The sequence below is a fragment of the Rhinoderma darwinii genome, chromosome 3, assembly GCF_050947455.1.
Source record: "Rhinoderma darwinii isolate aRhiDar2 chromosome 3, aRhiDar2.hap1, whole genome shotgun sequence".
Classification (NCBI taxonomy): Eukaryota; Metazoa; Chordata; class Amphibia; order Anura; family Rhinodermatidae; genus Rhinoderma; species Rhinoderma darwinii.
In genome coordinates, this window is record NC_134689.1 from 227,400,753 (window position 1) to 227,423,111 (window position 22,359).

The window sequence follows — 22,359 nt, forward strand, 5'->3', positions numbered from 1 at the left end:
CTTTTTTGTGAGATTCCGGCAAGTGAAACGAAATCTCGCGAGATTACGGAGCTAAACGAGATTTTGTTTCACTTGCCGGAATCTCACAAAAAAGATTCAGAGGTGTCAGGATTCTGAGTACACATGACGTCCAGGCTGGATGGTCATGTGTATTCATTATCAGGACACTGTAGTAATGTTAGGGTTTGTGTATGTAGCTGCACATAGTGATATAACTATATCGCTAGTGCAGTGTAAATGAATGGAGAGGAGTGCATGATGCCGATTAGTCAGCGTCATGCACTCCTCTGTACAACGCCCACTTGGTCGAAAGTAAAAATATGCCCACTTGGGCATTAAGAAAGCTCATTAGCATAAACCAAAATCGCTCCTAACGTTGTGAAAATAGATCATTTTTTTAAATAAAAAGCATTACTGTCACCTACATTACAGCGCCCATCTCCTTATGTAGGAGATAGGGCACTTATAATGTGGTGACAGAGTCTCTTTAAATACACTTTATCCGCAAGCATCAGAAATGTAATCTTAGATAGATAAGAAGCATACCTTTATCAGCCACATCACCAATAATGATTTTTCCTCCTCTCTTGCTGGTTTTCTCAACAGATAAGGCAGTACTAAGCCCCTGTTCATGCTTTCCCAGACCCTGTCCTTCCCGGAAGCCGTATTTCTGCATGATTTTATGAGCCACAGTTCCACTATAAAGCAAAAAAATTAAGAAGAGGAGATTGAGCATAAAATATAAAGAACTGTTTTATTAACCCCTTCCCGACATTTGTCGTATGGATACATCATGGAAAGCTAGTGCTTTCCGCATTTTGCCGCATCCATACGACAAATGGTGGACACCGGCTCAGAAGAGGAGTCGGTGGCACCATCGCTGGATGTCAGCGGTGTATTACAGTATGGCGGGGACCAAAATTAACTTCGATCCCCGCCATTAACCCCTTAAATGCAGCGCTCAAATGCAATCGATGCATTTAAGCGGTTTGCAGCTCATTGGAATCCCAGCAATGAAATTGGCTGCAATGGCAACCGGAGGTCCAATACTGGCCTCCCGGTCTGCCTAGCACGGAAGCCTTCCAGGCGTCGTCAGCGGTGGATGTCAGCTGTATGTTACAGCTGACATCCACCTGTAATGGCAGGAAACTGAGCTAGCTCCAATCGCTGCATCTTAGGAGGTTGCTAACAGATCGCCAACCCTGCCATGCAATGAGGGCTGGAGACTGCTGCTATGGCAGCAGGAGACCCAACAATGGCCTCCAGCTCTGCCATTACGGAAGCTGATTAGGCCCCGCCGGGAGGCGAAGCCTAATCGGCTTGCTGTTGGTGAATAACTGACAGATCCAATACATTGCACTACATAGGTATGTATAATAAAAGTTTCAAGTAATAAAATAAAACACATTCGCCCTGTTCATTCATCAAGTCCTTTATTATTGAAAATAAATAAACCATAAGCGACTGTAACGGCCTGAACTATAAAAATATTATGTTATTCATTGCATGCGGTGAACGGCGTAAAGAAAAACCTGTAAAGAACAATGCCAGAATTTCTGGTTTTGGTCAGTTTGCCCTACAAAAATTTGAATAAAAAAAGTGATCAAAAAGTTGCATGTATCTAAAAATGTTACCTATAAAAACTATAGCTCATCTCGCAAAAAAACAAGCCCTCATACAGCTCCGTCGACGAAAAAATGAAAACGTTATGGTTCTCAAAACATGGCGACAGAAAAAATAAAATTACTTCTGTAAAAATAATGTATCGTGCAAAAAGTTGTAAAACATAAAAAAGTGCTATAAATTAGATATCGCCGGAATCGTACTCACCCGCAGAATAAAGTTAAAATGTAGTTTATTACGCATGGTGAACGCTGTATAAAAAAAGCAAAACTAAAAAAACTATGCCAGAATTGCAGTTTTTTGGTCCCTTGCCCTCCCAAAAATAGGATAAAAATTGATCAAGAAGTCGCAGGTACCCCAAAATGGTACCAATAATAGCTACAGCTCGTCCCGCAAAAAACAGCCCTCATACCACTCCGTCTATCAAAAATAAAATTAGTTAAGGCTTCCATAAGTCAGGAAATAAAAAATATGCAGCTGTGACGACCCGCGGGGAACATTTCTTCTGTTTCAAGAGGCGAATTATCAAGGACCTAAAATTAGGGAACCAGTAAGGGTAGAGCCCAAACATATCTGCCCGTATTATACCAGGACAACACTTCCCAGCAAAATTCTCCACACTGCAAAGGTGTGGAGTGTTTAACAAAAGGGGGATACGGAAGGACATTTATCAGTACAACACCAGCCTGTGCAGAAAAGGACTGCTCCACAGCGTAACACACATATATGGATTATTTTACTCTTTTTTTTTAACCCATTATACCACCTGACTATGCCCCTGATGTAAGCCGGGCAGAGTACATTTGCCCCCACATTATAAACGGAAACAGCAATACTCAAACAAACCTACCAAGCAAATCCACGCTCCAAAAGCCAAATGGTGCGCCCTCCACTCTGAACCCTACAGCATGCCCACACAGCAGTTTATTTCTACATATATGGCATTGCCATACCCGGGAGAACCCTTTTAACAATTTTTGGGGTGTGTGTCTCCAGTGGCACAACATATCTGCCACTGAAATGGCATATCTGGGGAAAAATGTACATTTTTAATTTGCACCATCCGCAGCGCAATCATTTATGGAAAAGACCTGTAGGGTGAAGATGCTCACTACAATGCTTAATAAAATGCCTTGAGGGGTGCAGTTTCCAAAATGGGGTCACTTCTTTCTTTTATTATTTCACATCAGAGCTCTGCAATTGTGAACCAATATTTTGTAAATCTCCAAATTAGGCCTCAATTTTACATGGTGCTCTTTCACTCTTGAGCCCTGTCAAATGTCCAGGCAAAATATTAGGGCCACATGTAGGGTATTCCTAAAACCGGGAAACACAGCATAATAATTAGAGAGCAGTCTTGTTATGGTGGCACAAGCCGGGCACCACATATTGGCATATCTATGGAAAAAATTCCATTTTCGCTCTGCAACATCGAGTGAACACTAATTTTTGCAAAACACCTGCGGGGTCATCATGCCCACTACACCCCAAGGTGAATACCTTGAGGGGTGTCGTTTCCGAAATGTGGTCACTTCTGGGGGGTTTCCACTGCTTTGGTCCCACAGGGGCATTGCAAACGCAACATAGCGACCAGAAACCAATCCAGCAAAATCTGCACTCCAAAAGCCAAATGGCACTCCATCCCTTCTGAGCCCTACTGTATATCCAAACAACAGTTTATTACCACATACGGGGTGCTGCCGTACTCGGGAGAAATTGCTTTACAAATGCTGGGGTTCTTTTTTCCTTTATTTGTTGAGAATATGAAAAATTTTGAGCTAAAGCTACGTCTTATTGAAGAAAAGGAATTGTTTTTATTTTCACTGCCCAATTCTAATAAATTCTATGAAACACCCATGGGGTCAAAATGCTCACTACAACGCTAGATGAATTCCTCACGAGGTGTAGTTTCCAAAATGGGGTCACTTGTGGGGGGGGGGGGGTTTCCACTGTTTTGTCTCCTCAGGGACTTTGCAAATGTGACATGGCCTCCGCAAACCATTCCTGCTAAATTTGAGCACCAAGAGCCAAATAGCGCTCTTTCCCTCCTGAGCCCTGCCTTGTGTCCAAACAGCCATTTATGACCATATGTTGGGTGTTGTTTTACTCGGGAGAAATTGCTTTACAAATGTTGCGGTGCTTTTTCCCTTTAGTCCTTGTGGAAATGAAAAAAAATTAGCTAAACCCACATTTTCTTTGAAAAAAAAACATAGATTATAATTTTTACTTCTAATAATTTCTGCAATGAACCTGTGGGGTCAAAATGCTGACTATAAACCTAGATATTTTCTTTGAGGTGTGTATTTTCCCAAATTGGGTCACTTTTGGGGGATTTCCACTGTTTTGGCACCAAAAGAGCCCTTCAAACCTGACATGGTGCCTAAAATATATTCTAATAAAAAGAAAGCCCCAAAATCCTCTAGGTGCTCCTTTGATTCTGAGGCCGGTGCTTCAGTCCAGTAGCACGCTACAGCCACATGTGGGATATTTCTAAAAACTGCAGACTCTGGGCAATAAATATGGAGTTGGATTTCTCTGGTAAAACTTTCTGTGTTACAAAAAAAATGGATTAAAACTGAATTTCTACAAAAAAAAAAAAAAATGATATTTGTAAATGTCACCTCTACTTTGCTTTAGTTCATGTGAAACATCTAAAGGGTTAATAAACTTTCTAAATGCTGTTTTGAATACTTTGAGGGGTGAAGTTTTTAAAATGGGGTGACTTATTGGGGGTTTCTAATATATAAGGCCATCAAAGCCACTTCACAACTGAACTGGCCCCTGTAAAAATAACCTTTTGACATTTTCTTGAAAATTCTGAGAAATTGTTGCTAAAGTTCTAAGCTTTGTGAGGTCATAGAAAAATAAAAGGATGTTGAAAAAACGATGCCAATATAAAGTAGACATATGGGGGATGTTAATTAGCAACAATTTTGTGTGGTATAACTGCCTGTCTTACAAGCAGATACATTTAAATATAGAAATAGGGATGCACGATGCATCGAAACTTCGATACGGTTTCGATACTCTGCATCCCCAAACTGTTCGATACCGCTATTTCATGTATTTCGATACTTAGCTATGCGGCCGCACAGCTCAGTATAGTAACACATGAATGTATGAGAGTGGGGCTGCGGCTGTGTAATAGTCACTGCCCCGCTCCTGAGTCCTGACATGTGCACGCTGTCTGGATGATGATATGATGCGGCCAGCGCTGCACTAATGAGCGGCGGCACTGAAGCTAGAACATTGCAGGCACACTGCAAAACACCCCCATGTTCTGTCTTCAGTGCCGGCGCATCACCTCATGCTGACCGCGCGCGCACTTCCTGTCAGGAGCGGGGCAATGGCTATATTACACAGCCACAGTCCCGCTCTATAACGGCGGAGATCAGAGAAACCTCATCTCCGCCGTTATTCCCCTGAATGCTGCGATCAAAGCCGACTGCAGCATTCAGGGGAAAATGAGAAGGGGGTATGCCCCTTGGATCGCGTCACAGGATCCCCTGTGACGCGATTGAGGGACATACCATATATGGGCAGACAGCCCAGGGTCCATTGAAGGATGCCACGACTGTCCTCCCATATTTCCTGTTGTTAGGGCATACTTAGGTATTTCCTAACAACTGCCTGTGTACTATCAGTACACAGGCTAATGTACTGGGCTATAGATATATGCCAGTACATTAAAGTTTAAAAATAAAGTAAAAACAAAGTAATGTTAAATTAAAAAAAATACACATTCACCTTTTTTTTTTTACAACAAACATTAAAATAAATCTAAATACATAAAATATACACATTCAGTATTGCCGCGGCCGTAATAACCTGCACAACTATTTTTTTGCATCATTTATGATGTATACGCTGTAAAAAAATAAAATGAAAACTGCTTTCTTTCACTTATTTTGGGGCACGAGGTGTGATGAATTTAACCTCCATGTGCCTCACATTAATAGTAATTAACCCAATCATGTACCTCACACATAACTTAAGGTATCATGTACCTTACACATTAACCCATTCTGAGAAACATAATGGGGTTAATCACTATTAATGTGAGGCACATTCAAAATTCAACACGACGTGTGTCACATCAGAAAAACGGAAGAACTTTTTGTTTTTTATTAATGTTGGCAAATTAATTGGTATCGAAATCGCAATACTAAACGAAGTATCGGTATCGAAGTCCAAATTCTGGTATCGTGACATCCCTATTTAGAAAAATGCAAATTTTTGCAATTTTCCGTGAAATTTTGGTGTTTTTCACAATTAAATACGGAATGTATCGAGCAAATTTTGCCAGTAACATAAAGTTCTATGTGTCACGAGAAAACAATCTCAGAATCGCTTGGATAGATAAAAGCATTCCCAAGTTATTACCACATAAATTTAAACATGTCAGATTTGAAAAATGAGGCTGTCATGAAGGTCAAAAGTGGCCAGAGGGAAGGGGTTAATTATATATAAAAAGAAGGGAAAAAAGCAAGGACATCTCAGCAGTAAAAGTACCTGGCTTTTGAGACAGCTTAATTATCTACAGTTAGGTCCAGAATTATTTGGACAGTGACACAATCTTCATGATTTGGGCTCTGAAATGCCACCACATTGGATTTGAAATTAAACAACTGAGATACAATTGAAGTGTAGACTTTCAGGTTTAATTCAACGGGTTAAAAAAAACAACCTGTGAACGTTTTAGGAATTGCAACCATTTTTCTACACAGCCTCCTCATATCAGGGGCTCAAAAGTAATTGGACAAATTAACATTACCATAAAAAAAATTTTTTTTTAATACTTTGTAGAGAATCCTTTGCAGGCAATGACTGCCTGAAGTCTGGAATCCATGGACAACACCAAACACTGGGTTTCCTCCTTTGTGATGCTTTGCCCGACCTTTACTGTTGTTACCTTCAGTTGTTGCTTGTTTGTGGGTCTTTCTGCCTTAACCCCTTCCCTCTTTAGCCACTTTTGACCTTCCTGACAGAGCCTCATTTTTCAAATCTGACATGTGTCACTTTATGTGGTAATAACTCCGGAATGCTTTCACCTATCCAAGCGATTCTGAGATTGTTTTCTCGTGACACATTGGACTTTATGTTACTGGCAAAATTTGCTCGATATGTTCAGTATTTAATTGTGAAAAACACCAAAATTTAGCGAAAAATTGCAAAAATTAGCATTTTTCTCAATTTAAATGTATCTGCTTATAAGACAGGCAGTTATAATACACAAAATTGTTGCTAATTAACATCCCCCATATGTCTACTTTAGATTGGCATCGTTTTTTGAACATCCTTTTATTTTTCTATGACCTCACAAGGCTTAGAACTTTAGCAGCAATTTCTCACATTTTCAAGAAAATTTCAAAAGGCTATTTTTACAGGGGCCAGTTCAGTTGTGAAGTGGTTTTGAGGGCCTTATATATTAGAAACCCCAAAAAAGTCACCCCATTTTAAAAACTTCACCCCTCAAAGTATTCAAAACAGCATTTAGAAAATGTCTTAACCCTTTAAACATTTCACAGGAATTAAAGCAAAGTAGAGGTGAAATTTACAAATTTCATATTTTTCTGCAGAAATACATTTTTAATACAATTTTTTTTATAACACAGAAGGTTTTACCAGAGAAATGCAACTCAATATTTGTTGCCCAGTTTTTGCAGTTTTAGGAAATATCCCACATGTGGCCGTAGCGTGCTACTGGACTGAAACACCGGCCTCAGAAGCAAAGGAGCACCTAGTGGATTTTGGGGCCTTATTTTTGTTAGAATATATTTTAGGCACCATGTCAGGTTTGAAGGGCTCTTGCGGTGCCAAAACAGTCAAAATCCCCCAAAAGTGACCCCATCTGGGAAACTAGACACCTCAAGGAAATTATCTAGGGGTGTAGTGAGCATTTTCACCGCACAGGTTTTTTACAGAAATTATTGGAAGTAGGCCGTGAAAATTAAAATCAACATTTCTTCAAAGAAAATGTAGGTTTAGCGATTTTTTTTCTCATTTCCACAAGGACTAAAGGAGAAAAAGCACCGCAAAATTTGTAAAGCAATTTCTCCCGAGTAAAACAATACCTCACATGTGGTAATAAACGGTTGTTTGGAGACACGGCGTGGCTGAGAAGGGAAAGAGCGCCATTTGGCTTTTGGAGTTCACATTTAGCAGGAATGGTTTGCGGAGGCCATGTCACATTTACAAAGCCCCTGAGGGGACAAAACAGTGAAAACCCCAAACAAGTGACCCCATTTTGGAAACTATACCCCTTGAGGAAATTATCTAGGGGTATAGTGAGCATTTTGACCCCACAGGTTTTTTGCAGAAATTTTTGCAAGTAGGCTGTGAAAATGAAAATCTACATTTTTTTCAAATAAAATGTAGGTTTAGCTAATTTTTTTTCATTTCCACAAGGACTAAAGGAGAAAAATCACCATAAAATTTGTAAAGAAATTTCTCCCGAGTAAAACAGTACCCCATTGTGGTAATAAACGGCTGTTTGGACACACGGCGAGGCTGAGAAGGGAAAGAGCGCCATTTGGCTTTTGGAACTCAAATTTAGCAGGAATGGTTTGTGGAGGCCATGTTACATTTACAAAGCCCCTGAGGGGACAAAACAGTGGAAACCCCCCACAAGTGACCCCATTTTGGAAACAACACCCATTGAGGAAATTATCTAGGGGTATAGTGAGCGATTTGACACCACAGTTTTTTTGCAGAAATTATTGGAAGTAGGCCCTGAAAATAATAATCTACATTTTTTCAAAGAAAATGTAGGTTTAGCTAATTTTTTCTCATTTCCAGAAGGACTAAAGGAGAAAAAGCACCACAAAATTTGTAAAGCAATTTCTCCCGAGTAAAACAATACCCCACATGTGGTAATAAACGGCTGTTTGGACACACGGCAGGGCTTAGAAGGGAAAGAGCACTATTTGACTTTTTGAGATCACATTTAGCAGGAATGATTTGCGGAGGCCAGGTCACATTTGCAAAGCCCCTGAGGGGACAAAACAATGAAAATGCCCAAAAAGGGACTCCATTTAGGAAACTACACCTCTTGAAGAATGCATCTAGGGGTGTAGTGAGCATTTTGACCCCACAGATGTTTCATAGAATTTATTAGAATTAGGCAGTGAAAATAAAAACAGTCCTTTTTCTTCAATAAGACGTAGCTTTAGCGCAAATTTTTTCATTTTCTCAACAAATAAAGGAAAAAAAAAGAACCCAACATTTGTAAAGCTATTTCTCCCGAGTACGGCAATACCCCATATGTGGTCATAAACTGCTGTTTGGGCAAACGGCAGGGCTCAGAAGGGAAGGACCGCCATTTGGAGTGCAGATGTTGCTGGATTGGTTTCTGGGCACCTGTGGGCCCAAAACAGTGGAAACCCCCCAGAAGTGACCCCATTTTGTAAACTACACCCCTCAATGCATTTACCAAGGGGTGTAGTAAGCATTTTAACCCTGCAGGTGTTTTGTAGAAATTAGTGTGCGCTCAATGTTGCAGAGTGAAAATGGGATTTTTTTCCATAGATATGCCAATATGTGGTGCCCGGCTTGTGCCACCATAACAAGACAGCTCTCTAATTATTATGCGGTGTTTCCCGGTTTTAGAAACACCCTACATGTGGCCCTAATCTTTTGTCTGGACATATGACAGGGCTCAGAAGTGAAGAGTACCATGCGGAGTGGAGGCCTAATTTGGCGATTTACAAAGTATTGGTTCACAACTGCAGAGGCTCAGATGTGAAATAATAAAAAGAAACCCCTGATAAGTGACCCCATTATGGAACTGCACCCCTCAAGGCATTTATTAAGGGGTGTAGTGAGCATTTTCACCCCACAGGTCTTTTCCATAAATGAATGCGCTGCGGATGGTGCAAATTAAAAATTTATATTTTTCCCTAGATATGCCATTCAGTGGCAAATATGTCATGCCCAGCTTATGACGCTGGAGACACACACCACAAAAATTGTTAAAAGGGTTCTCACGGGTATGACGGTGCCATATATGTTGAAGGAAACTGCTGTTTGGGCACGCTGTAGGGTTCAGGGCCGAGGGAGCACCATTTGGCTTTTGGAGAGCGGATTTTGCTTGGTACTATATTTGTTTGAGTATTGCTGGTGTTTTATAATGTGGGGGTACATGTAAGCGGGGCGGAGTATATAAGGGGCATAGTCAGGTGGTATAAAAAAATAAAAATAATCCATAGATGTGTGTTACGCTGTGAAGCAATCCTTTCTGCACAGGCCGGTGTCGCACTGATAAATGGTGTCATTTCTTATCCCCCTTTTGGTCCACACTCCGCGCCTTTGTAGTTTGGGGAATTTTGCTGGGAAAGTATTATCCTGGTATAATACGGGCACCGTCGCTTCCATCGGATATGATTGGGCCCTCCCTTCCTGGTTCCCTAATTTTAGGTCCTTGATAAATCGCCTCTTGAAACAGAAGAAATGTTCTCCTCGGGCACAACTGCATATTTTTTTATTTCCTGACTTATTGGAGCCATAACTAATTTTATTTTTCATAGACGTAGCGGTATGAGGGCTGGTTTGTTGCGGGACGAGCTGTAGTTATTATTGGTACCATTTTGGGGTACATGTGACTTTTTGATCACCTTTTATCCTATTTTTTGGGATGCCAGGTAAACCAAAAAACGCAATTCTGGCACAGCTTTTTTTGGTTTTTTTTTATACAGAGTTCACCATGCGTTATAAACTACATGTTACCTTTATTCTGCGGGTCAGTACGATTCCGGCGATACCTCATTTATAGAACTTTTTTATGTTTTACAACTTTTTGCACAATAAAATTACTTTTGTAAAAAGAATGTATTTTTTCTGTCGCCAAGTTGTGAGAACCATAACGTTTTAATTTTTTTGTCGACGGAGTTGTATGAGGGCTTGTTTTTTGCGGGACGAGCTATAGTTTTTATAGGTACCATTTTTGGATACGTGCGACTTTTTGATCACTTTTTATTGTAATATTTGTAGGGCAAAGTGACTAAAAAACAGAAACTCTGGTAACGTTTTTTACGGGTTTTTTTTACGCTGTTCACCGCGTGCAATAAATAATATAATATTTTGATACCTCCGGTCGTTACGGTCGTGGCGATACCAAATACATATGGTTTATTATTATTTTTCAATAATAAAGGACTTGATAAGAGTAAAAGGGGGATTGTGTGTTATTTGATTACTTGAAACTTTTATTGTTTTCAAACTTTTATTTTTTGCACTTTTTTTTACACTTTTTTATACTTTTTTTACACTTTTTCTCAAGTCCCACTAGGGGACTTGAAGGTCCAACGGTCAGATTTTTTTTTTTCTAATACATTGCACTACCTATGTAGTGCAATGTATTAGATCTGTCAGTCATTCACTGACAGCAAGCCGTTTAGGCTTCGCCTCCCGGCGGGGCCTAAATCGGCTTCCGTAATGGCAGAGCAGGAGACCATTGTGTCTCCTGTTGCCATAACAGCAGTCGCCAGTCCCGATTGCCTGTCAGGGCTGGCGATCTGCTTGTAACCGCTACGATGCAGCAATCGCTTTCGATTGCTGCATCGAAGGGGTTAATGGCAGGGATCGGAGCTAGCTCCGGTTCCTGCCGTTACAGGTGGATGTCAGCTGTACAGTACAGCTGACTTCCACCGCTGATGACGCCGGATCAGCTCCTGACCCGGCGCCATCTTGCCGGCAGCTACGGAAGCCGATCAGGCTCCGCCGCCGGGCGGATCTTGACCGGCTTCGGTGCTAGGCAGACCGGGAGGCCAGTATTAGGCCTCCGGTTGCCATTGCAGCCACCGGAACCCCGGCAATTTCATTACTGGGGTTCCGATGAGCTGCAAACACCTTAAGTGCAGCGATCGCGTTTGAGCGCTGCACTTAAGGGGTTAATGGCGGGGATCGAAGCTAATTTCGGTCCCCGCCGTTACAGTCGGATGTCAGCTGTAAGATACAGCTGAGATCCGGTGATGATGGGACCGGCTCAGCTTCTGAGCCGGTGCCAAACGTTTGACGTACATGTACGGCAAGATGCGGGAAGTCAGTACTTTCCATGACGTACATGTACGTCAAATGTCGGGAAGGGGTTAAAGGGGTTTTCTGAGATAAAATTACTGTGTTAATGCTTGGAATTTCTGAACGTAAATACATTTGTAATATACTTACATTTTCCAAATTTGCCCCGTTTCCAGATGCTGCCGTGAGGTTCTTGACGGGTAACGTTACTCTGTGGCCGCTGTGTTGCTCTTCAATTCTCTTCTGGGTATACGACACATCACTTGTGACATGCCGTGTATGTGCTGTTCTGTTGTACAGCCCATAACGCGCATGCATGGTCCCTGCTGTTATCTCGAGAATAGCAGGGACTGCGAATGTGCGTTACGGGCTGTACAACAGGACAGCCCATACACGGCACGTCACAAGTGATGTGTCGTATACCCGGAAAAGACTTGAAGATCAACACAGCGGCCAGAGAGTGACATCACCAGTCAAGTACCCCATGGCAACATCTGGAAATGGGGGCAATTTGGAGAATTTAAGTATATTACAAATGTATTTACATTAATAAATTACAAGCATTAAAGGGAAGGTGTCATGATTTTTTTTTTTTTTATTATATTGAAATATAAACAAAAATTTTATTTATTAGTGTTGTGACTTTAAACTGCTTACTGTGTTCTTACTTTTACTTCTCTATGGGGGCTGCCATTTTTTTTTTCATCTCTGTATGTATCAATTAACGGCACATACAACCCCATAGAGAATGCGAACGGGAGCCGTTCCATTCTCAGAAGCATACGCCGTCTGTGTGGGAACGGCGCATGCACCGCTCCCACACAGACCAAAACGAAGCTCGTTGGTAGAGCGAAATCCAGCGCCATTTTCATGTGGACCGGTAGCCGCTGCCGGACAGTAAGATGACGACTTGCGGCCGCGGCTTCCGGCCATATGTTCAACGAAGCGAAGGCGCAAGGAGCGTAGACCAGCGGAGGTGGCGGCAGGTAATTTATGTTCGTGTATGTGACGTGTGGGTTATGTTCGTGTACGTGATGTGGGTATTATGTTCATGTATGTTCGTGTGATACTGTCTGCTGAGCCCTGTATCTAATCCTCCTACACTGTGCAGTCGCTCAGAAAACGGCAGCACACAGTGTAGGAGGTTTGAAGACATTCAAACCCCTCCTTCTCCTGGCACTAGCCAGAAGAAGGGAGGGGGGATTGTGTGAGCACTCTAGAGGAGAGTGTGTCCACCCCAAATTTGCAGCATAAATCAATGAGGTTACTTTACCACAGTGACCATGCTGCAATTTTGTGAACTGCTCCCTCTAGTGACCAGCACATGGAAATGTTATCAATTAGCATCAAATTTATAAAATTTCCTGACTTGTGAAAAAATTAAATGTGCCATCACTCAAATACTAATTGTTTAATTGAAGAAAATAAAAATAAATTTCTAGCGACACATTCCCTTTTACACAGTCATTTTACCTCAGAAAACCCCTTTAAGCTTTGTCTTAAAGAGGCTCTGTCACCAGATTTTGCAACCCCTATCTGCTATTGCAGCAGATAGGCGCTGCAATGTAGATTACAGTAACGTTTTTATTTTTAAAAAACGAGCATTTTTGGCCAAGTTATGACCATTTTTGTAATTATGCAAATGAGGCTTGCAAAAGTCCAAGTGGGTGTGTTTAAAAGTAAAAGTCCAAGTGGGCGTGTATTAGGTGCGTACATCGGGGCGTTTTTAATACTTTTACTAGCTGGGCGCTGTGAAGAGAAGTAACATCCTCTTCTCTTCAGAACGCCCAGCTTCTGACAGTGCAGATCTGTGACGTCACTCACAGGTCCTGCATCGTGACGGCCACATCGGCAGCAGAGGCTACAGTTGATTCTGCAGCAGCATCAGCGTTTGCAGGTAAGATCGACTTACCTGCAAACGCTGATGCTGCTGCAGAATCAACTGTAGCCTCTGGTGCCGATGTGGCCGTCACGATGCAGGACCTGTGAGTGACGTCACAGATCTGCACTGTCACAAGCTGGGCGTTCTGAAGAGAAGAGGATGTTACTTCTGATCAGAGCGCCCAGCTAGTGAAAGTATTAAAAACGCCCCGATGTACGCACATAATACATGCCCACTTGGACTTTTACTTTTAAACACACCCACTTGGACTTTTGCAAGCCTCATTTGCATAACTACAAAAATGGTCATAACTTGGCCAAAAATGCTCGTTTTTTTAAAATAAAAACGTTACTGTAATCTACATTGCAGCGCCTATCTGCTGCAATAGCAGATAGGGGTTGCAAAATCTGGTGACAGAGCCTCTTTAAGCAAGTGAAATGCAGCTCGATCCGGTTGAGATCTGATGATTGACTTGGCCATTGCAAAATATTCCACTTCTTTGCCTTTCTGCATTTGGTTGAATCTGAGCAGAAAGTATACCCCTGAACACTTCAGAATTCATCCGGCTGCTTCTGTCTTCAGTCACATCATCAATAAACACTAGTGACCCAATGCCTTTGGCAGCCATGCATGCCAATGCCTCCACATTGCCTCCACCATGTTTTACAGAGGATGTGGTGTGCTTTGGATCATGAACCGTTCCAAGCCTTCTCCATACTTTCTTCCTCCCATCATTCTGGTACAGGTTGATCTTAGTTTCATCTGTCCAAGTAATGCTGTTCCAGAACTGGGCAGCTTCTTTAGATGTTGATTGGCAAAGTCTAATCTGGCCTTTCTATTTTTGAGGCTGATCCCTCTATATTTGCTCACATGAAGTCTTCTCTTTATGGTAGACTTCGATACTGATACACCTACTTCCAGAAGAGTGTTCTTCACTTGGGAGACGTTGCGAAGAGGGGTTTTCTTCACCATGGAAAGGATCCTGCGATCATCCACCACTGTTGTGTTCCGTGGACGTCCAGGCCTTTTGGAGTTCATGAGATCACCAGTGCGCTCTTTTTTTTCAAGAATGAACCAAACTGTTGATTTGGCCACTCTTAACATGTGTGCTTCTCTCTGATGGATTTCTTCATTTTTTTCAGCCTAACGATTGTCCGTTTCACTTGCATTGAGAGCTCCTTTGAGCTCATGTTGTGGGTTCACAGCAACAGCTTCCAAATGCAAATGCCGCACCTGGAATCAACTCCAGACCTTTTACCTGCTTAGTTGGATTAACAAGGGAATAGATCATGCAGCCCATTAAATAGCTTTTGAGATAATTGTTGAGTTACCTTTGGCCCCACCAAAAAGAGGCAGCTACATATTAAAGAGTAGTAATTCCTAAATCCTTCCTCAAATTAGAATGTGAGTACCCTCAAATTAAAGCTGAGAGTCTGCACTTTCAGCCCATATTGATTATATAACTGTATATTCAATGTATTTTGGTAAACAGATAAAATGGCAAAACTTGTGTCACTGTCCAAATAATTCTGGACGTAAATGTATGTTCAGTCAATGCCTGAGGAAGAGACCTAAGAATGTAGTCACCCAATAAAAAGGGTATACTTAGGTTGGGTTCACATGTTGCGGTCAGAATGCGTTTGTTTTTTTTGCCGTGAACCGTGGCAACATCACACCATTTTGTTGCGATTATTAGGCAACAAAACTTTTACTCTTACCCCATGTTTGCAATAAACGAATTACTGGGCCCAGTGGGTGAACGAGGCCTCTCTGGCTCATCATATATTGGAGGAGGAATTGCTGCTTTGGGTATAGGTGGACGGGGCCTAGGCTCCTCATCATAAGATGGCACAATGGCTGAAAAGAGATAAGGAAAAGTTTATTGTAAACCTCCACTGACATTTATTTAAAGAGAATACTATTTACAGTTCTATTTTTTCCACTAATTATACTTCTAGTTATTTCCTATATGTGCTTGTTGTATACATACTGTATGTTGTTTGCCTTTATGATTGTAAGGCTGGGTTCACACGACCTATTTTCAGACGTAAACGAGGCGTATTATGCCTCGTTTTACGTCTGAAAATAAGGCTACAATACGTCGGCAAACATCTACCCATTCATTTGAATGGGTTTGCCGACTTACTGTGCAGACAACCTGTCATTTACGAGTCGTCGTTTGACAGCTGTCAAACGACGACGCGTAAAAATACAGCCTCGTCAAAAGAAGTGCAGGACACTTCTTTCAGATGTAATTTGAGACGTTCTTCATTGAACTCAATGAAGAGCAGCTCAAAATTTACGGCTGTCAGAGAAGCCTCGCAAAATGCGAGGAGGAGCAATTATGTCTGAAACGTCATTTCAGACGTAAAAGCCTGCTACCGTGTGCACATCCCCATAGAGTTACGATTGATATCAACGACTGTATTTTATGGGTTAGGTTTTTATTTTGTTTTAAAAAAAAATGTTTTTTAGGGGATTGTATTGCAATTTTGATACTGTAGGTACAAAGCTTTTTGAACAAGTAGGATATGGTGGCTTATAATCCTGTAATTATTTAGAATTTTGGATTTGTTTGTTTTTTGTGTGTAGAGGGATATATAGATCTTGAGGATTAAAGTTTACTCACCGTGCTATGGAAAACAAGTTTGTCCACTATTAGAAGGCGCTAATAGCATTTGAACCAATAGAAACAATAAAAAGAGTTTGCTATGAGGAAACTCTTCTTTTCTATAACAAAGGACAAATTGGAACTTTGTGTTTGGTGTTACCAAGTGTCCTTTTCTCTGAATGAAGTACAACTATATACAACACAATATATACGGTCATATCATATAAAGGTTGGAACATAAGGCTTTGTTCCCATCTGTGTTCTGAGCCTCAGTCACCATTCATCCCTTTAAAACAATTGGGTCCATCAGTTGCCAGAGGTGTCCATCGTTCAGCGGAACTCGCCCTCCATCGTGGTTTTTGTTATAAACAGAAACCACGATGCAGATGTGAATAAAGCTTAAAATGTAGAGTTACAGTAAAAACTATTCATGCTAAAATATTTTAATGATCTTATGCAATAGAACTTTATGTTCACCAATAACTCCCTCTAAAGGTAAAATGTGATCAATATTCCCAAAAAAATCATAGCAGAACTTACATTCCCGGTCTTTTTCAACAAGTGATGTCGGTGGTGCAATAGCTGCTCCTCCTACCACTGTCAAGAAACAAAGAAACAATGACATATTAACGAAAAATCTATTTTGCTGAAAGAATAAAAAAAAAAAAGGCAGATAAAATACACTGGTGAAGTACAGGTTTTTGGTTTTATGATTCTGTAACAATTATTTCATTCAGAGTTTCATCAGCCAATTCCCAATACCGCCTATAATAGACCAAACTTGGACAGTATTTATGTTACAACAGTTAGGTCTCACGCACATTTTTTTTGCGTCCGCAATTCATTCGCAAGAATGCGGATTCATTCATTTCTATGGGCCCGTGCATACAACCGTGGTTTACACGGACCATGTGGGGGCCACAATTGCGGACCGTAAAAACTCAGGACAAGTCATTTTACGGTGCGCAATTGTGGTCCGGTCCCATTGAAATAAATGCACATCTTCTGTGCGCATAGTCTGTGATTGCGGTCGGCCCGCGGATGAGACTCAGCGGCCGTCGGTGCCGTAAAACACAGTTCATGCTCACGGCTACAGATTATTTTTAAAAAAATGTGGAGAAACAGGCAAATATTTAGAAAAAGGATGTCCAAAATGTATAAAAATTAAGAAAACATGTAAAACAAAAATATATTTTAAAGAGGCTCTATCTCCTACATAATCTGAGCGGCGCTGTAATGTAGATAACAGTGGTTTTTATTTAGAAAAACTAATTTTTTAGCAAGTTCTGAACAACTTTAGATGTATGCTAATTAGTTTCTTAATGCCCAACTTTTGACAAAGTGGGCATTGTAAATAGAAGTGTATGACGCTGATTAATCAGAGTCATACACTTCTCTCCATTCATGTCTATTTGTACTCACGCTGTGCTGTCACATACACCCACATTAACTTTACTGAAGTGTCTTGAGAGTGAATAGACATTGCCCCCAGCCAGGACACGATGTCTATTTACACTCCCGACAGTTCGGTAAAGTTTCTGTGTGACTTACTCACAGAGGAAAGCGTGATCTGTCATTCACAGCGTCTCGCGATTACACTGTTCCTGATCACCATACGTGTTAAATCTATTGTATGCTCCCCTCCCTTAAGGGTTAGCGGTTGATATCAGAGGTGTCTCCATAATAGAGGCTCTTACTCCACATTTACTTGCATTGTACCATATGCCACTGCGGATTTCACGTGCGAATATTCCACAGGTACAATCTGAAACGAATCTGGACCATCTAAAAGTGTCCTAATGGCTATTAAGCACAGCCAACTACTGCAGGTGATCATGCAAGCACAACAAAGTATAACAGATGTGGGAACGTAAAGGTCCCTTTACACTGGGCAATATGGGCGGCGAAAACTAGCACCAATCAAAGAGTAATTTCGTTGATCAGCGTTAGTTTGCTCCTTTCACAAAAAGCAATGATTGGGTATGTATGGGGATGAGAGCTTTTTACTACCATCGCTCGTCCACATGCATTTGAATCATGTGGGCAGAATGTCTCCCTGTTTACATAGGGAGGTGTGCTGCTAACGACGATAATATTTTGTGCTGCATAAAAGATGCGATCTGCCGATAAACAAGCGTTTTATTGGCTGATCGTTGCACTGTTTACACAGCGTAATGATCGGGAATGAGCGTTCCTATGAAACCTTGTTTGCCTGATCACTGGTCCATGTAAAAGGGCCTTAAAGAGTCTCTATCACCAGTTTATAACTGACCTAATCTAATAGGCGCTTTAATATAAATAAGTAATATGTTGTTTTTGTAAAAAAAAACTTTTGTTTTTGACAATGTTATGAGCATTGTAAATGTTATGCAAATTTGTTCTTAATGCCCAAGCGGGAGTTTTTTTACTCTTGACCAAGTGGGCGTAGTAAAGAGAAGTGTATGACGCTGACCAACCAGTGTCATACACTTATCTTCATTCATGTCCAGTTTAATCCACGGCACAGCGTGATCTCACGAGCTGTGCTGTCACTTACTCCCGTAGTAGCTTCACACAAGCGACGGGAGAACGACCGGACATCGCCTCCAGGCGAAAAGTGGTGTGGGCCACGTAAAAGTCTATCACCACTGACCTCTCTTACGCCGTTCTCTATCAAACTCTTCGTCCTCATCAGATTCAGGATCTGGTCTACGGGAAAACCCACTGGCTTCATGTCGGTCCTTTCTCCGCCTAAAATTCAAAGAACTTACCATATTTTAATAATAATTTTTGTATTATAGAGAATGTAGAGCATGGATAGGGCTGCAGACAGAAATAAGGGAAAAATATGCAGGGTGGTGCCGTACTGTGGATGAGTTATACTTTTGAATTGAAATTCAAAAGGGAATGGGCAACCAGTGGAGTGACTAGTAGAGGTTAGACAAAAATATGCATAGTCTGCGGGAAATTGCTCGCCCGGAGAAGGTTTCTCTTGGTGACGTGCAGTGAATCTTCACAAAATATGCTGAAAACAAGAGTATGTGATCAACCAAGACCTGGACAAGCTCGAGGGACCACAAAACAGGAGGACAAATTTATCAGTGTGATCTAAACTGGGCAGATTCAAAACAGCTGGTCAGATCTGTGCCGCTCAAATGGAAATGAGAAATAAAAGCATGTCAATCGCACCGTCAAAGGCCGCCTTGAAGGGATTTGAAAACCATTGCTTACGCTCATTAATAAAAGGAAGCTATTGTGGACTAAAAAGTGCAGGAGTTGTTCCACTAGTCAGTAGAAAAAGGTTATTTTAACAGACAAATCGAAGTTTCAGGTGTTTGGGTCCAAGAGGCAAAAGTTTGCATTCAGCTCACGGTCAAGAATTGTGGAGGTTCCATTATGGTCTGGTGTTATTTCAGAGGTGGTGGGTGACCTACTAAAAATAATAAGGAATCATAGACCCAAGTGCTACCACCATATCCTGGTGCGCAATGCCATCCATGCACCCATCTTATTGGTGGTGATTCCAAACTACAGCAAGATAACGATAACGACCCAAAATGCCCATTTTGAGGAAAAAATACTTAGCTAACAGAATACTAAACGTCTGCTAAATTTAGCAGATAGTCGAATTCCTCAGTAAGGGTATGTTCACACGCAGTGTTTTCAGGCGTATTTCGGGGCGTTTACACCTCGAAAAAACGGAAGCTGAACGCCTACAAACATCTGTCCATTGAAATCTATGGGGAAAACAGCATTCAGTTCATACGGGGCGTCTTTTTACTCCACGGTTTTAAAAAAACGGAGCGTAAAAAGAAGTGCATGTCACTTCTTGATGCGTTTTTTGGAGCGGATTTTACATTGAACACTATGAAAAACGCCTCAAAAGCTCCAAATTAAATGAAGCTTCATTTTCAGCTTCAAAAACGCCTGAAAAATCGGAGGCGGTTTTTGACTCAGAGTGTGAACATACCCTAACAATGCATACAACATATACCATATGAATGTGACAGAAAAGCCCCCCAAATTTAAAGTGTAGCTAAACGTTTGACAAACTTCTGACATGTCAGAAGTTCGGATTGGTGGGGGTCCGAGCACTGAGACCCCCACTAATTGCTAGAATGAAGCAGCTGAAGCGTTCGTGTGAGCGCTCAGCCACTTCGTGTCTGTTCAGCTGTTTCCGGAAATAAATGTATCGGTGTAAGGACACAATAGAAAGCCTGTGTGCCCGTATTCCGAAACATCGGCTTTCCGGAAAAAGTCGAACAGACACAAAGCGGCTGAGCGCCCACCAATCCAAACTTCTGACGTGTCACTATGACATGTCAGAAGTTTGTCAAACGTTTAGTTACCCTTTAATTATAGGCATACTGAGATACAGTAGGGTTCCCAGACTTTAATAGATGGCAAATTATGGCTCTGTACAAGCATGTATTCAATGACCACATGTGTATGATCAGCCTTATGCTGGAGGAGTGCATGGCTGATGTATCTTTCAAGTCAAGGAAAAACAAAAAACAATTACCAAGAAAAATACTTTCTTTAGTTTTAATGGGTGGGAACACCAGGTAACCACTAACATAAGTGCCGTCAAAAAGGTTCATACCCTTTAACCCATTCCCGATAGTTTTCGTAACTGTATGTCATATCAGCAAGGGGTTGCCGCATTTTGTTGTAGTTACGACAAGCTGATGGCGTGGGCTTTGGTGATTTGCTTCTGGGAAACGCAATCTTTATACCACACACTGTAGAGTAATCTGGATGCATGGAGTTAGTATGCTCTCTCTATGTGGGTTTTCAGGTACATCGGTTTCCTCCCACACTCGAAAATCATACTGATTTTGGCTTCCTATGAAACTGTTCCTAGTGTGTGTTTGAGACAGGGACTGATGTAAGTGATGAAACTCTGTACAGGGCGCTATACAAGCAATGGAAATTAAAACAATTAAGGAAAAACTAACTGCCCCACTTCATATAGGAGCTCAACGAATCTATTAAGAATTTGTCTGACACCAAACTTGTCATTTGTTTCCAATGACCAGTAGAACTGTAAATGCAGCTCTGAGTTACAAGAAAGGATGTAAACTCAGGACCAAGGCAAGATAAGGAATGCCATGTATTGACAATGTTACTCAGATTGTAATGTAGATTATTTCTATATACAGTTTAACTGTGCAACAGCTTTAGCTTTTTTTTTTTTTTTTAAACTACTTGTTAACTTACTTTTCTCGCTCTTCAATTTCTTTCTGCCTTTCCAGCTCGCGCTGACGTTGCCTTTCCTCTCTCTGACGTTTAACCACTTTTTCTAATTCATTAGGGTACATGGGGTCATACTCATCAGCTAATGGAACCAAGACATCTCCTGTAGAAAACCCACTAGGAACAGGGTCCTATAGCAGAAAGGTGCAATAAGTCCATAACACACTAAGATCAAGTTGGAATATTTCTATTATTTTCAGTTTTATAAATAGATCAAAATCTACCTATTCCATGCTGGGTTCCAAAAGTTTTCTGTATCCATACTTAACCCCTTCAGGACATAGCCTGTTTTGGCCTTCAGGACGAAGCCGATTTTTTCAAATCTGACATGTGTCACTTTATGTGGTAATAACTTGGGAATGCTTTTACCTATCCAAGTGATTCTGAGATTGTTTATTCGTGACATATTGTACTTTATGTTAGTAAAAAAATTGGATGATAAATTCAATGTTTGTGTGGAAAACACCAAAATTGAGAAAATTTGCAAAAATTTGCATTTTTCTAAAATTAAATGTATCTGCTTGTAAGACAGGCAGTAATACCACACAAAATAGTTATTATTTCATATATCCCATATGTGTACTAAATGTTTGCATAATTTTTTGAACATTCCTTTATTTTTCCAGTACATTGCAAGACTTAGAACTTTAGCAGCAATTTCTTATATTTTCAAGAAAATGTCAAAAGCCCATTTTTTCACAGACCAGTTCAGTTCTGAAGTGGCTTTGAGGGTCTTATATATTAGAAAGTCCCCATAAATCACCCCATTTTGAAAACGACACCCCTCAAAGTATCCAAAACAGCATTCAAAAAGTGGGGACACTTTGGGGGGGGGGGGGGGGGGGTTTCCACTGTATTGGTCCCTCCAGGGTGTTGCAAACGCGACATGGCACTGTAAACCATTCCAGCAAAATCTGCGCTCCAAAATCCAAATGGCGCTCCTTCCCTTCTGAGCTCTGCCGTGGGTCCAAACAGCAGTTTAGTACCACATGTG

At 41.1% G+C, this 22,359-nt stretch overlaps 1 protein-coding gene across 3 annotated transcripts in view; it reads right to left on the bottom strand.

Annotated features, from left to right (window-relative positions):
- RBM17 (RNA binding motif protein 17) overlaps positions 1–22,359 on the bottom strand; it is a 49,010-nt gene that overhangs the window by 17,660 nt on the left and 8,991 nt on the right. For 2 of the 3 annotated variants that reach the window (XM_075857484.1, XM_075857485.1), the window contains exons 4-8: positions 21,330–21,496; positions 18,763–18,875; positions 16,671–16,727; positions 15,238–15,376; positions 547–698 (exon numbers count right to left, since the gene is read on the bottom strand). In XM_075857484.1, the coding sequence (XP_075713599.1) occupies positions 547–698; positions 15,238–15,376; positions 16,671–16,727; positions 18,763–18,875; positions 21,330–21,496 (628 nt within the window). The remainder of the gene's footprint in view (positions 1–546; positions 699–15,237; positions 15,377–16,670; positions 16,728–18,762; positions 18,876–21,329; positions 21,497–22,359) is intronic. The other variant, XM_075857486.1, reaches the window with a different exon arrangement.